The sequence below is a fragment of the Lineus longissimus genome, chromosome 12, assembly GCF_910592395.1.
Source record: "Lineus longissimus chromosome 12, tnLinLong1.2, whole genome shotgun sequence".
Classification (NCBI taxonomy): Eukaryota; Metazoa; Nemertea; class Pilidiophora; order Heteronemertea; family Lineidae; genus Lineus; species Lineus longissimus.
This window is the reverse complement of record NC_088319.1, coordinates 16,174,838-16,191,130: the sequence shown is the minus strand read 5'-3', so window position 1 is coordinate 16,191,130 and position 16,293 is coordinate 16,174,838. Positions and strand designations below refer to the sequence as shown.

Below are 16,293 nucleotides of genomic sequence, written 5' to 3'. Positions count from 1 at the left end.
GACAGACTTGGCTGTCAAAACTATACAACATTCATTCAGTGCCACAGAAATTACATGAGTTTTGACATTGTTGAAAATTTGTATGGTACAGATGTTCATATGAAAAAGGAACATTTTTCTGAATCACACCAACATAATCATTCCTTGATCCTTTGAGAAAACAAATCCATACTTTTATGAAAAGTTTGTGGTTGTGTATGGGTTTGCATACTTCGAAGTGTTGGGCCGTGTTCCATTCTTTACCTTATGACGTGCTTCATTATCGTCTGCTCATATTTTATTCGTTCATTCAACCATAACAGTGTTTGTTAAGGGTTAACACATGTACGATGGTCACGGTATATGGTGGATGGCATGTATGGACTTGGTGCGGCACCGACTAGCACTGGAATTGTACAAATTAAGAGATTATACCTGAAGCTGTATTGTCATGACAGGTGGATTTGGGTGAGGATCTTTGATTCAAGCATTTATGTTCTTGTATAGTTGATTTGTTGTCATCTACTGGAATACCTATGGGATATCCAATAAGGAAGTGAATTCTCGAGGATATCCACTTGCCAAAATTCGTTCAGTAAAACATTTTGTAATTCTTAACTTGCAGGTTCGTTCAGTTGCCACAGGCAAGGGAGTTGAAGATGACAAGCTGGGATGCCTCTATGTTATAACAGTAGAGGGCAGTACAGGTAGCCAAGATGAATTCTAATGGAAACTCGAAGAAATCAACCCTGGATAAAAAGAAGAACTTGAAGAAGAAAAATTTGCGCAAGGTTGCTGGTTCCTATGAGCTTGGCGAGGATCAAGGTCTGGAGAAATGGGCGGACTTGAATGATGGGATTTTTTCTATTGACCTCACTTTATTTCATAAAGAGTCGGATGAAAAACCTCATGATGGGTCTGGAAATGGAACAGCCTGTGGGAATGATCATATTCCATCAGAACCTTACCTCCATTCCAAGTTATCAGAAATGAATGGCCTTGACAACTCTGGTTATGATCATTCTGACCTTGACTTGAAGAGAAGAGTTGATGAAGAACAAGCCAATGGGACTCCTGGCTTGAATGAGGATGTAGATGGGCCACACAAGCTTCAAACAGCGACGGATTGTGTCTCCAGCACGCCACTTTGGATCTGTAAACTGATGATAAGATGGCCAGTGACTGTATTTTGTAAGTACCAATACAAATTCATAACTGACTTGAATCAACATGACTGAGCAGTTCGTCATTACTGAAATGAAATGGATGTTCTTTATAGCAGCTGTTATACTGTACAACTATGCCGTCTCAAAGCCCTTTACATTCATTTCCCGGTCTAATCCAGGAACCTTTCTGTAGACACCAAGGACTGAACATTCTTGGCCGTTTCAAGCCAGTTGAAAGTATAAGTCTTGAACCCACGACCTTCCGATCACATTTTGGGCGTAAAAATTTGGCAGTTCACACTTAATTCTTGGACCTGCCTTAAATGATCTTGGTATTCTTTAAGAAAACATCAATTTCTCTTTTCAGTGGCATTGTTGACGATCCAAACTTCCTTCTTCATTGTGACTGCTGCTCTCTATTTTACGGATTTCAACATCTTTCCGACAGACTTTCGCACAATTCCTGTGTCTCTACATCATGATGATTCTTATCTGCGAGCTATGGCCTGGAACAGACGATATGTCAGCCCCCCAGATTTTGTACAGAGGTGGGTCATTAATAGGACTTTTTGTATTCCTTGTTTTATAGGTAGAGCATGTTTTATTTTTGATATTAACTTATTATTCATAATTGACCAAATTCTGTATCAAAGTGCTTTACAACGACTGAAACTTAATGGATTTAGAGTTTCTATGTTAATTGATAGTTTTTTCCTTATTTTTCAGGTTTGTTGTTGACCGGTATAAAGATCAACCAGCATGGATCAGAGGATTCCTAAAGGAGGTTGTCGAACTGTTCTACGAGAGCAAAAATGGTAACATCTTGACCCCTGAGGATTTGATGATGATCAGAGACATCGAGGACACTTTGCTAAATTTAAAACGATATAGTACAGATTTCTGTCAGCTTGGTGCGTACGGAGAATGTGTGAAACCTGTGTCGATACTACGCTTCTTCGATGGAACTTACAGCAGCGTAAATGCGATTTTCAAGGACGAGAATTTCACCAATATTGGCAAAGTTGTTCAAATGGCAGAATCTCACCCAGAAACGAAAAGTGTGCTAGTGAATCACTTGGCTATTGACTCTGTTGTGAAAGATGGGACGGCCAATTCTGACATCACAAGGAGTTACATGTTCTTTGGTTGGCCATTGAATATCAATGAAGGTAGTTCTGTTATGACAAGCAAAATCAATGATTACATGGACACAGAATTCAAACAGACTATTCAAATGTTACAAGCGAAATATAAAGGCCGAATTGGATTCTACTTTTACCACGAGAGACTGTACTTCGACGACGTTCAGGCTCAAGCATTTCAGGATATCTACCTCGCGTACGGAAGCCTGGCCTTTATCTTGTGTTTCATCCTCCTTCATACACGGTCGTTATGGATATCATTTTGGGCAGTATACAGTATGGGCGGATGCTTCTTTGCAACCAACCTCATCTACCGATATATCCTGGGGTTTAGTTATTTTGGATTTCTTCACATATTGTCGGTCTTTATCATTCTTGGTATCGGAGCAGACGATATATTTATATTTTATGATCTGTGGCGTGCTACTGGGCATGCTCAGTATCCAAGCCTCTTTCATCGATTCTCGCACTGTTATCGACGATCGGCAGGCGCGATGTTTGCAACGTCATTGACGACTATGGTGGCATTCTTCGTCAGTGGCATCTCACCGTTACTCATGGTGCAGTCGTTCGGATTGTTCTCGGGATTCCTCGTTTTGACAAACTACATCTCTGTGATAACATTCTTCCCATCTGTGATAATCGTTTATCATTTGAAAATCAAAACGTGTTTAAAGCGAGTCTGTGAATGTGGATGTTGCCGTGGTGATAAATATATTATTCATAATGACAGCAACACTATATGCCATGAGAGTGACAGTGTTGACCATGACAAAATCAAATGTGGCAATGATGATGATACAGGTTGCCATGACAACAGCCGAGTTTGCCATGACAACGTTAAAAGTGACCTTGACATCAACAAATATTGTGACAAAAGTCTTGGTGCTTCTAACAATCACATTGATGAGACATCAACAAAACAGTCCTCAGCTGTCAATGGAGTCATCAATCAAGGATTTAAATGTGATGTTATTTCTACCCAAGACATCAGTGCGTCAGTTCAAAATCCTGACATGAAGACTGATACTGCCACAGAAAATACTTGGAAGAAGGCTGATGCAAATTGCAATAAGAAGAAGGCTGATGCAAATTGCAGCGAGATGAGCAGTTGGATCTCCTGTGATACTCCTTGTAATGAAATGTGCAATAATACCGCCATTGAAACTCATGATACATCAGTAGAGACACCTATTGATACAGGTGTTGCTGAAACAGTTGTTGGCGATGCTGTTGTTGGGATTGCAACTGGTTCTGTACCTACTGATCTTGATCGAGATGCAGTGAGATCTCAGTTGGATGTTGGTGCTATTGTGGCAGTGGGTGACACGTCCTCTAAGAAGCTTAGTGAGGCAGAGACTTCTGTTGAAAGTTCAAGAGGCCAGAGTGGACTTGGCCTAACACCTGAGTGTGGGAAAGGCACCTGTGACATAGATAATGATGATAAAAACACTATTATAAGCGATAATGTTCTCAAGGACTGTAAAGGTTTGAATGGTAATATTCCGAAAGAAACAGAAGTAAAACTTGGTGTTGAAACTTCAAACGAAAATTGCGAAGATTATTATCGATCATGTGGTTGTCGTTGGAAACGCCGGAAACACTTCCTGATTCGGTTCTTTGAGGGTCCGTTCTACTGGATGATAAGTCACCGGGTCTTGAGATGGTTCATCTTGGTCGGATTTGCTGCGATGGTTGCCACGTTCTCCTATTTTTGTACGAAGATTGTTCCCGATGAGGAAGAGGTAAGTCCCACTTCGCTGGCAAGGTTACAATTTTATCAGTCCTAGCCCCTCCTGTGTAGAGGATTTTTCATACTTGAAATCGTGTCCCAACGCCATTGGTTCTAGTTTTTGAAACAGAGATGTCAAAGGAACACCAAATGGTGTTGTAAGTCCTGAGAAAATGTTTAACTGAATGCAAGATCTTCCAGGTTTGCAGTAGCGGGTTCCTTTTTCTTCAATCGCCTGTTTCAAACCGTTTCCTTCATTCCCACCCAGATACAAGCTTACAATCCTCAATCCAACTACGGCAAGTCAACGAGGATGCGTCTCTATAGCTTTAAGCTCACTGAGCGCGACCAGATGTTACGGATGTACATCATCTGGGGCCTGAAGAAGCAGAACGTTTCGTCATGCAACTACTGGAACATACAGAATGTCACCAATTGCAAAGGGCAGACGGATTTTGATGAAGAGTTTGACATCAACAAGCCTGGAGGACAACTGGCAATGATGGTAAGTGATTACTGTTCTAGTAATCATTGATTTCTCCTGGTGTCTGTTTTTCTGTCCAGTTCTTGTCATCTTACCAAAGTGTTTTTGACATTGACAGTAGTTGAAGAAAGCCCTCCATTGATTCCTCCTTCTGGTATCTTTTGAACCCATTGTTACTTTCCAGAGGCTGTGTGAGAGACTGTATGATCTGCCACGCGAGCGTCTGAAAGAGTTGAAGATAAAAATCAACGACACAACAGGGAGTCCGATGATCAACTGCTTTATGCATGATATTCAGAGATATTTCAAGGTAAATTCTTAGATCCTTGGTCATTGTTGGCATCTGGTGCCCCCCCCCCCCCCCCCGGATCTGCTAGCCCCTGAATATTGTTCACAGAGCAACCACTTACAACTCACTCTGGGTGATGGGAACAAAAAAGGCTTGTGAACACTTTTACTTCAGAAAGGCATAGTGTAATTATGCATTAAAGTTTTCAACGAAAATATTTACTAGTCTCAATTCACATCACCCATGTTTTTAATAGCATGTGCTACATACCTTTCAGGCCGTCTCGAAAAGCCATCTCTCTTATCCAAACACGGTGTTGCAACCACAACCCCTCAATTTCTCCATCCCGTTTGACGAAGAGCAGATGACTCAGCTGATGAAGCAACATCCTGCTATCTATCGACCATCACTTCTACCGGACAACTTCACCAATTGGTTTGAGGTAGGTCAGATCAGGGTTACTGCAACATCATCACTTTATTGTCACGGAAGTGATACTGTCATTGACATCTTCTTGTTTGCATTTGCGTTTGACTGGTCAAAGTTTTACACCGTTGGTCCTCAAGAACATGGCAGTGTGAGGCAAATCTGCCTCTCTTCCCCATAGCTTTCTTGGGGAGTTGTGGACTCTCCCCAGGCCTCCCCATGGTTGGTAATCAGAAGACATTCCTCCAGAATGTGTTCCGGTTAACGTATTAACAACTGTTGATGGTTTCCTGCATTGGCAACTTCATTTTCCTGCTCAAGTACGTGGCATTAGGAAAACAATTTAGCACACTTGGAACCAATTTATGCGAGATGAAATCTGCTTTTATGCAAGCTCATTGGGAGTTGATTATTGAAAAGGAGTACACGTCCAATGTTCTTACTCTTTAAACATGTGCTAGAGATACTTCAATAAAGATTTGTATCAAGCCCGTATTGTTGCCTTCAGATTGCACTTGGCTACTGGATGACGAACAGGATGACTCTAAAGATCACTGATGACTACAAGGTCTACAACCCCATCCTTGGAGAGAAGAAAACATCAGACTCTCAAAAAACCCAAGGAATAGGTGAGGATTATCTCATCACACTAACAAGTTGCCATCTTGGATGAGAGGTTCAGGACTTCCTGATATAGCAATGATCTTCGAGTTCACTCGATACAAGGAACACATATCGTGTTATCATTTCACCTGAGGAGCACCAGACCCTCCAGCTCTTGCCTATAGTACCCCTATAAGAACAAAAATAAGCTACAGTACTCTTTTTGTTTACCTTTTTCATGATATCATTGATTAGTCCAAGCAAACAATGTGTTGTTAAACTGTGAATCTTTATACTCCTTTTTACATTCTAAAGTGCCATCTTCATCTTTCTCCTCTCTTTACAGATATATTCTATGGAACAAAGATGCACTTTGCGGCAGTCGTCATAAGCACGTCCATCAATGCTCGTGCGCTTGGTTACCCTACTGGACTCCCTCTATTTGAGAAATGGGAGCAACTTGTCAGTGAATTGGTGAGTCCGAACTGCGTTGTGATCTGCATTAAGTCAGGCTGTGTTTATCACCGAATCAGGTGCTAACCCTTGAATTTGATGGGATAGTGAGGTGCCAAGAAAGCTTTTGGTCATGAACAGAGCAAACGGAATCTTTACATATATTGTCAGCAAATGTCATGATAATTTGTTTCATTACAGAGAGCAGACTTGCCTGAAGGTGTAAACCACTGCTTCCTGGCCACTCCAGAAATCAACATCTACCACTGGTTGCGAGTTCAGCAGAGCCTGAGCAACCAGGCCCTCATGGGCCTTGGTCTTGGCATTGCACTCGCCTTCCCTGTCCTCGTGTTAGGTACACAGAACATCATTGTTGGAGTGTTAGCAACATTGTCCATCTCCCTCTCCACGATATGTGTTGTGGGAATAATATCTGTCGCAGGTTGGGAGTTAGGGGTAAGTCTTTCTGACGTTATTGTAAGGCAATTGGGAACTACAACCTATGATTTGCGTCCAATATAACCAGGAAATCTAGGCCTTACATTGAGTGTGCAAGGAAATATTTGATTGTTGCCAGTGTCATCAGAAAATGGCACTGCAGTGGAAAAAGAGACTAAAATGTCCAGGAAGTTTTATCTGCATTTCGCTGTAAATGGGTTGTTCTTAAAACCTGTGAGAAGATTTTGCGGTTATGTCCTTTATAGAAGTGATGATGTTTTGTTTGTACGGTTTCCCTTCAGGTCCTGGAGTCTCTCAACTTGTGTATTGTTGTCGGTCTGAGCATAGACTACGAAGTCCACCTCGCCGAGGGCTTCTACTACTCCAACAAGACATGCCGCAGGAAGCGTGTAAAGCAACTACTCGGAGAGGTTGGGATATCGGTACTCTCAGGAGCCATGACCACACTCGGTGCTGCAACCTTCATGCTGTTTGCAGAACTACAGTTCTACCTGCAATTTGGGGTCTTCATGTTTTGCACGATTGGATTTTCGATATTGTTCGGACTGGCTTTCTTCACGACCACACTGGCGTTGCTTGGTCCACAGAATGACTGTGGCTCCCTCTCACCGATATGGAAGAAAATGAAATCGTGCTGCGGCGTCACTTGTGAGAAGAAAGAGAACTAAGGTAAGTCAATGAGAATCTTCAAAAATTTAAATCACATTAAGATGGTTCAAACACATCAGTGACGAACCAAGCTAAATAGGGTAAAAAAAACTTTAGATGAAACATGAAGTATTCTGGAAAGTTTCAAAGTGATTAAATGAAATAATTGGATCAAATTTAATGAAAGTATACTCAAATAGTCTTTGAGTTGACCCATTCTAGCATGCAGTAATCCAAGTATTACATCAAAGTGAGCTAGGCTTAGCACTTAGGCCCTTTTTGGTTAATCTGCTCCGTGTTAGCCTACAGGGTGGGGGTACCACGCAGCTATTGGCACCAAACACAAACACAAATAAATGTTAGCAATGTTTTCACAGTAATCCTGTGTGTTTCTGTAGGGCCAAAACTTGCATGACCCGTACAGCACTGGAACACATACCAAACTAATACTGACCACTTCAATCTTGATTTTGACTCGGATAACGTAATTGACTTCAGAGGACGAATTTGTTCTTCTGGGACTTTTTTCAAGTATTTTAGGATATTGTTGAGGTTTGTGGTCATATTAGACAAAATTCCTATCGCCATATTGATCAATTAGTGTTCTATCCATATAATTAGGATGGAGTGTATCTCCACAGTCTGTCAAGTGTTTCAGTTTTAATTGACTGGGTGCCTCATTGATCGAACTTGTAGGATGCGGTTATTTAGTTCTTAACTTCATATTCCGGTACTTGAAGTTTACATTCCTTTCAAATGATTTGTTTCTTCCATGAGGAGGCACTGGTGACAGAATTATCAGAAGGGGTAATTTAATCGCCGTTTGTTCAAGCTGAATGTGAGGATCAGGTGAATGATTCCATATTGAAATTGAATATCAATTTTGAGATTGCTGTTGTCTACACCGATGTAAATAATTATACTCTGTTGCCCCCTTTAATCACATTGACATGCCTCCAAATAGCTGTATGGCGGCCAATGTTTCTTTCTCTTTACTTGAGGCCGTAGTAAATACAATATAGAATGTACATAAACAACATAAACCTTTAAATCTGGCACTGAACATGACTTGTGGCATAAAAGTGTCTGGCACCAAAAGAGTTAACACCAAACATCTAAAAATGTCAAAATGAATTATGCAACATTTCAGTTTGCATGATATCAACAGAAGCTTTGTGCAAAATGGCCGAACCTGGACTCAGCAAACACCCCAGACCTCCCTGTGCAAATCTACGTCATTGCTCGAATAGTGTCAATAATCTGGTCAAACAAAAGTTGGTTTTTGCCAGTCACCTATTTTCACCCTATATTTGTTTGTTGTATCATTGCAGGTGGATTGTCGTCATCACTTTCATTGCACATTCAACTGGTTTACTAAAAGATCTCAAAAGGAAATACATTTATCATTAACCTCAGAATAGTTATATTAGATGGTGGAGGTTTCGAATATCTAAGTCACAGAGGACATTTCTGCTGCAATAGTGAATCTCGGATTAGTTTGTTTCCAACGTAGCTGTTACTGATAGTCACTTTTAAACTGTGTTCGATTTAAATGCTGCATTTAGTTAGAATAGAGCCAGTGGGATGATTAATGGAATATACAGCATTTAAAGTCTAAAAAAGGGAAATATGATCTGTTTAAGATAAGTTTGGATTATTTGCGGGCCTTGAGCTACTCAGTGATGTATAAAGCTAACAGGAAGACGTTTCACCACGAGACAGGGGTGGAGAAGAAGAGCGAATCGGACGTGACAGATCTGGTTGAAAACGTTGATATGTTTCTGCCTGAATCTCCTGGGCCACAACTTGCTGAGTTCTCTGACGAAGAGGAGGAAGGCGTATTAGATGGAATGGTCAACTTGCCAGCACCGCAGATGGAACCCAGAACAGATCAGTCCGAATCATTGGATAACAATGATGAGGAATTGGAGGAGACCCTCTGCCCATCTGTCAGGCCAGCAGATCTCGAAGAGAACGAAAATTCTGAATCTTTACAAACTGTCGGTACCGATAATGAACATGATGATAGTTATCAGCCGAATTCTAGTCCAATTGACCTTGACACTGATGCTCAGATGATGGCCCTTGACCTTGAAGGAAGTGACTTTGACCTCTTACAAAGTGACCTTCCTGTTGGTGACCAAAGTTCTGCTACCCATGTTACTTTGCTTAGTGAAGAAGTAGAAGAAAGGAAAACATTTGGTGCACAGGGTTATGAAGGAGATACGTCTACAGGTCCACAGAGTTACCAAGGCGATTATTCAGTGGGAGTGCAGAGTTATGATTTGGAATTGTTTCAGTCTAATTTATGTCATAAAGAAGAATCCGAGTGCAAAAAAGGAGAACTACAATTGGAGTCACAAAAATCTGAGTTTGATCGCGACAACTGCACTCGGAACACTGAGGCATCAATGACAGATACCACAACTAGTTGTAAGAAAAAGAAACGTTCAAAAAAGCGTAGACTTAGGGAGAAATGTAAGGAGTCCCAGTCTCTTGATGACGATGCCAGCGGTCTATCAAACAGACAGAATACACATGTAGCTGTTTTTACTGCTCCCATTGATCAGGTATCTCATCTAAACCTGAATTCTTATGATAATCATGGACATGAGTCCGATAGCGATGGTTATCCTTCACCGAACGATCACGCTGTGTTCAAAATGACACCAACGCATATCTTGCCATCGTTGAATCGCTCTGGCGACTCCAAGAATGCTAGCCTACAGCCTTTTGAATCGTACAAAGCTTTGCCAAAGATTGGTGAACTCCCTGACGTCAACGGTAATGACAAAGTGGTGGGACAGGATAGCACGGAAAAGGATGTTGAAAAAGGGGACGAGAATAAGCACAAGCGACTGGTGGACGAGGATGGACATGATGAAGTACCGGAGGGTGTCGTGTGGACCAGCGAGGCATATGATGCGATGGAGAAGAGGCTGAAGACCAAGCCATCTTTCTTCTGTAGGACATTGGCAACGAGACCGATTGCATCATTCCGTAAGTATATCCACATTTTATCCAGTGTCAAAAGCCCAATTGGGACAATTGCTATGTTGATTATTTGGAAACTGATGTCACCATCAGCCTGTGGTAGTTCTCAGTTCTGATTATTTTCCATGTTTCATTTCAGTATTCTTCCTCTTCTTCCATGCGACATTCATTGCCGTGACGATCGGCCTGTACTTTGGTGGATATGCGATCTTCCCCATTGATTTTGAATCTACTCCCGTTAATCTCATGGATGATCCATCATTCCTTCGTAACGAAGCATTCAAAACACGTGATGACAACCTCAACGTCGAGTATCGATTCGTTATGGATTGGTACTCGATGTTTCCGAATTGGCTGCGAGGTCGCGAGGATGAGAGGATAGAATTATTCTTCGAGGCACTGGATGGCAGTGGGAACATGTTTACTCAAAAGAACCTAAAACTCTTAGAACAAATTGAGAGACACTTATTCCAGCTGAAAGATTTTCAGTCATATTACTGTCTGTATACTGCTTACCTGGAATGTAAGCAACCAGAGTCGATATTGAGATTTTTTGACGGCACATACAAAAATATCGACTCAGTTTTTGATGATCCAGATTTTGAAAATATCGCTCAGGTTCTGTTCATGGCTGAACACTACAATGAAACCAAGGATGAAGTGCAAAAATATTTAGGAAAAAACGCTGTTATAACACGAGAAAAAGCAAAGTCTGCTATCACGCGATCGTTCCAAGTCTTTGGTTACCCAAAGCGGAATCCATCTGATGTCAAGGACACGAATAACTACATCTATCAAGACTTCAAACCAGAAATGGACAGGTTACAGAAGGAGAGCCCTGCTGTTGGTTTCTACTACTACAACAAGCCTATTTACAAAGAAGACACTCGGAGGCAGGCGTTTGCTGACTTTGCTCTCGCTGGCGGGAGTTTTCTCTTCATCTTTGCGTTCATGTTGTACCACACTCGGTCCGCTTGGATAACCTTCTGGTCCGTCTTTAGCATCATCACAAGTTTCCTCATCGCCAACCTGGTCTACAGGATTGTCTTTGGCTACATCTACTTTGGTTTCTTCCATGTTGCATCAGTTTTCATAATTCTCGGGATTGGTGTCGATGATGTGTTTGTTTACTACGACATCTGGCGCTCAACTGACTTTTATCGCTACCCAACGTTTGCTCATCGTGTTTCGGACTGCTATCATCGTGCCGCGAAGGTCATGTTTGCAACATCCCTGACAACAATGATGGCCTTCTTCGTAAGTGCATTCTCTCCGCTCTTCATGGTGAAGACGTTCGGCCTTTTCACAGGACTTCTCATCCTCATGAACTATCTCTCGGTCATTACCTTTATCCCGACAGTCGTCGTTATCTACCATTTGAAATTTGAACAGAACTGCTGTTTGTGTTGTTCGTGTGCCGTTACGAAAGTCGCTCCAGAACGCTTGATTGTAAGTTATGGGGAACCTTGCCAGACTACGAGTAATTCTGACCAGACGTCAAGCCAGTCCAGACAAACAGGAGAAACTGAGCAGAGAAGCAGTCACTTAAACCAGGTGAAAGTTAGTCATTCAAAGCAGAAGACAAGTCATCCAGAGGATCAAAGTGTGAATATAAACGAAACAAAAAAGAAAAGTACGGTTGATGATATAAAGGAAGTGTTGAAAGATCGTTTACAGTGTCTTTGTACCATCTGTGGCCGCCATTGTCACAAGCAGACGAAATCAGCCACAGAATATCAACAACACAACATGCCAAGGGAACAGAAACGCAAAAATATTCTGATCCGATTCTTCCGTGGTCCGTATTACAAGTTGATCACGCACAAAGTGGCTCGTTGGATCATCTTGGTGCTGTTCCTGGGATTGGTTATCTCCTCCATCTATTTCTGTACCCAGATTCGGCCAGACGAGGAACCGGTCAGTATCTCTCTTCGTCATCACATACTGTTAATCCAGAAATGTTTGCAGAGAATCGTGAAAAGGCCCTGAATGTTTCCGAGAACGGAGTTGCTCTAATGGGGAAACAGCGCCACTGTGGCTAGCAGTTTCAACTGACACCTAAACTTATATGGTTTAGTAATCAATATTCCCCTGTTAAAGAGCGGGATAAAATGACTTGTCAAAAGCCTCAAAGAGTTGGTACATGTGAAATATCCAGTCAGCCAGCATGTGTACGCCGTACGTCGGACCAGTGTACTCTTGGTGGCACATTTTTGTCATCACTTCCTCTTCTGCACCACACTTTGATGCGTTCATCGTAGATCCTCATGCCATCATCATTTTCTACTTGTAGTTCAAACTTTACAAGCCGAATCACAACTACGGCAAATCCATGCACTATCGTGTTTACGGGTTCAGACCAACAGACATAGACCGCTATATCTACATGTATTTCGTCTGGGGGGTCAAAGGATATGACCTGTCACGTTGTAACCTGAAGGACGTCTGGGATATCGAACATTGCCGTGGGAAAACAGTATTTGATGATGAATTTGACATGAATCGGCCAGGAGTTCAAGAAGCTATGATGGTAAGTTTCTTGTAGGCATTAAAACCTTCAGCGCCGAACTACGTAGATCTACGTGGCCCAAATACCCCTCTTTGAACTGGTTATCGGAGTCTCTTATGGACTTCATGAAAGAACTACGCCATCGCCATCTTCAGGGCAATGTAGGAACTGAAAAGACCACACGGTATTTTCACGGTGTTTTCAGTTCCTACCTTGCCCTGAAGATGGCGATGGCGTAGTTCTTTCATGAAGTCCACGAGACTCCGATAACCAGCTCAAATCCCTGGCCTATATTCGCAAAAACCTCGGCTAATGTTGTGTTATCTCATTTGCGTGTTTCAGCAATTCTGTCAAGCAATGATGGACATGCCGCAAGATGACATTGACGCTTTCAAAGTGGCAGTGGATGTAGCTGGCAAACCACAGGTCGAATGCTTCATGACAGATCTTCACAAGTTTCTCATGGTGGGTTGACAACTTGGGTGTGGGATTAAGGTGGCCAGGAGGACAAGACCCCTGCTCACCGCCATGCTCTGCCACGTCACCCCTTTAACTAGTTGTAACTTGTATTGGGTAAAAGGATTTGGGAATTAATCATTAACATACAACCAGGGAGTAGGGAGATTTTTACCAAGATATTACGTGACTTGGACCTTGCATTTCATGATCTTCTAATTTTTTTCATTGCTCACTTTCAGAAGGAGAAGGCTAGTTCAGACTTCTACCCAGATGACCTTGACCTAAACTATCCCCTCGATGAAACGAAGATGAGACGCTTCATGTCCTATCATCCTCAGATCTACAACATGTCCGCCCTGCCCCCAGGATTCAACAACTGGTTTGAGGTAAGCAATATGCTGGGACCACTTTATAAGCTTATCAAGAATCAATAAAGACTAAGAATGTGGAAGCACTTCATCTAGTCGGTGGTGCCAAATTCTGACACTAGGGGGCTTTTACAAGATAACTTCTCTCCTACTCAGTGGCTCTTGTTCCTATATCAGGACGCATACATGCCTATATTCTGCTGTTATGTTTGGCTCTATTTTCCTTCAGATTGCTGTCAACTACTGGCTGTCGGATGGTTACCAGATGTTACTTACACCAGACTTTCTCATCTACAATTGGAAATTAACGGAAGTCACCACCAAACACACTGTCGATATACCAGGCTTCTGTAAGTATCAAGACTCTGTCACCGATTCTATTCACAAATTGAAAACATCATATTGTTATATTTACTGAAGAAACTTAACAATTATGGTCATGCCTTCCATCTAATCAAGTGGCCTGCCCTGGGAAGGGTCTTGGACAGGTCGGGTTAACTGTACAGCCCAATAAAAGCAGCTGACAAGAGGCACTCGTTGATAAAAATACTGAAATACTTGTGTCCGACTGCTAAACATTATGACAATATGTATTTGATATTTCAGATCAAACTTACGGGAACAAACTGCGCTATGCGGCTGTGAGGGTGAATCTGACATTGAACAGTTACACACAGAATTACGTGGAAGGATTGCCAATCATGAATAAATGGGAGAGCTACCTTGCTGGCTGGGTGAGTTTAACTTCTTCATATCACCTTATTTCTTGACTAGTCTTCTGGCTATGGCATTCATAAACCATGATTCCCTTTTCCTTTTCCAGAGTAAGCAACTACCAGCTCATTCAAACAAGCCTTTCATGGTCACACCAGGAATAACAAATGTTTACCATTGGATGAAAGTTCAGGCGGTGAGTGTCTTAGGTGCAGTCAATGGCTGTTTATAACCAAATCAATATTACAGTTTTACAATGACAACTGCTTCATCCATCCTGTATTTGGCCTTCAATGAGTTTAGACCTTCTGTAACGATGGTTTTCTTCTGTGGATTTTCAGGCTCTCTCCTACCAAGCAGTGCTTGGTCTTGCTGTGGGCATTTCCCTGGCTTTCCCAGTTCTCGTCTTAGCCACCCAGAACATCATCGTTGGTACCTTAGCAACAGTGTCGATTGCTTTGACTACCGTATCAGTGTGTGCTATGATACCACTTGCGGGCTGGAAATTAGGGGTGAGTAAACTTATATGAGATATGTAGTTTTCCATGTGAAATATGCCTGATCCGTATTGTATTCATCCAGGATAGTCTGCTCCCCAACTTGCCGGGCATCATATGTATTTCTAGTCATGCCTTCAAACTAATCAAGTGGCCTGCCCTACGAAGGGTCTGGCACGGGTCGGGAAACTGTATAGCCCAATAAAAGCAGCTAAAAGAGGCACTCGGTGATAAAAATACTGAAATACTTGCGTCCAACTGCTAAACATTATGACAAATCTTCTCTTCATTTCTGCAGGTGATGGAATCACTCAACTTGTGTCTTGTCGTTAGTCTTGCCGTTGACTATGTGGTCCACCTCGCCGAGGGCTATTTCTACACGCCGTTCGACAATCGTAAAGGCCGCACTTATAAGATGTTAGAGGACGTTGCTATCTCTGTTTTCTCTGGTGCGGCAACCACACTTGGGGCAGCGTTATTTCTCCTCTTTACTGTGATAATGTTTTATCTACAATTTGGTGTGTTTCTGTTTTGTACCATTGGCTTTTCTATTGTGTATGCGCTTGGGTTTTTCTCTCTGCTGATGCCCATGATCGGACCAGAGAAGGAGTTTGGATCTTTGAAACCATTGTGGTCGTGGATAAAAAGAAGGCTTCTTTGTCCAAAGCATAAAAAGTGATAAAATACTGTGAACCCCCTAATTTTTGCAGGTGTATGTTCTTTGATGTTTTTTGCAAATTGGGATAAAAACATTTCACGATTTCTAGAAGTGTTTTATTCATGTATAGATTAAAATATAGGCCTTTTCTAATTTTGCATACATCCACTTAATGCAATTTCTAAAGTTGGTACACTCTTGCCAAAACAACATATTCACAAAGTGATCTCTTGCCATGCTGATTTAGATATTTTTGCAGTATTTATTTGTTAGCGACACTGACCTGAGCCAATCCATGTCATTTTTAGGTAGTTTTATACAAGTTTACCAGATGTTTGTAATATTGTGATAACAAATATATACATGTATTTTCAATTGCAATTACAGTAAATTGTTGCGTTGTTTTTTACGGTGAATTCCAGTGGCAGGTTTAGATGGTAATTCACCAGGGAGACAGGGGACAACCTCCTTCATCCACCGCCTAAACTTTTGAATGATGGGGGAGGGGCCCAACGTTGTAAAAGACACCAGACCAAGTTTAAAGACGGTCGACTATTTCACCTGCTACAAATACCAGTTGTGACAGACACCAGCTAAATGTTGTGAGCGACAGGGGACAATGTTGTGAAAGACGGGATCGGGTATTTTAGACAGTGGACTATTTCACCTGCTACACCAGACACCGCTTGTGACGAACAAGGGAGAGACAAAAC

The 16,293-nt window shown here is 41.9% G+C and overlaps 2 protein-coding genes across 2 annotated transcripts; both read left to right on the top strand.

Moving 5' to 3' along the window:
* Window positions 1-72: 72 nt before the first annotated feature.
* LOC135496682 (uncharacterized) lies at window positions 73-8,836 on the top strand. The gene is made up of 12 exons (XM_064786143.1): window positions 73-447; window positions 605-1,170; window positions 1,513-1,693; window positions 1,872-4,032; window positions 4,288-4,524; window positions 4,688-4,813; window positions 5,070-5,234; window positions 5,727-5,847; window positions 6,168-6,295; window positions 6,476-6,730; window positions 7,015-7,402; window positions 8,713-8,836. The coding sequence occupies exons 2-11, from the start codon at window positions 696-698 to the stop codon at window positions 7,399-7,401; spliced, it is 4,236 nt and encodes a 1,411-aa protein (XP_064642213.1). The 5' UTR covers window positions 73-447; window positions 605-695; the 3' UTR covers window position 7,402; window positions 8,713-8,836.
* Window positions 8,741-15,923, top strand: LOC135496681 (uncharacterized). The gene is made up of 10 exons (XM_064786142.1): window positions 8,741-10,381; window positions 10,515-12,292; window positions 12,669-12,905; window positions 13,227-13,349; window positions 13,583-13,729; window positions 13,941-14,061; window positions 14,318-14,445; window positions 14,535-14,621; window positions 14,767-14,937; window positions 15,221-15,923. The coding sequence occupies exons 1-10, from the start codon at window positions 9,064-9,066 to the stop codon at window positions 15,599-15,601; spliced, it is 4,491 nt and encodes a 1,496-aa protein (XP_064642212.1). The 5' UTR covers window positions 8,741-9,063; the 3' UTR covers window positions 15,602-15,923.
* Window positions 15,924-16,293: the final 370 nt, after the last annotated feature.

Excerpts from the sequence above, each read along its gene's own strand:
- LOC135496681 (XM_064786142.1), top strand. The coding sequence starts at position 9,064 with ATGTATAAAGCTAACAGGAAGACGTTTCACCACGAGACAGGGGTGGAG. Across the intron at positions 13,350-13,582 it reads ATCTTCACAAGTTTCTCATG|AAGGAGAAGGCTAGTTCAGA; the intron begins GTGGGTTGACAA and ends GCTCACTTTCAG. Across the intron at positions 14,062-14,317 it reads TGTCGATATACCAGGCTTCT|ATCAAACTTACGGGAACAAA; the intron begins GTAAGTATCAAG and ends TTGATATTTCAG.
- LOC135496682 (XM_064786143.1), top strand. The coding sequence starts at position 696 with ATGAATTCTAATGGAAACTCGAAGAAATCAACCCTGGATAAAAAGAAG. Across the intron at positions 4,033-4,287 it reads TTGTTCCCGATGAGGAAGAG|ATACAAGCTTACAATCCTCA; the intron begins GTAAGTCCCACT and ends ATTCCCACCCAG. Across the intron at positions 5,848-6,167 it reads TCAAAAAACCCAAGGAATAG|ATATATTCTATGGAACAAAG; the intron begins GTGAGGATTATC and ends CTCTCTTTACAG.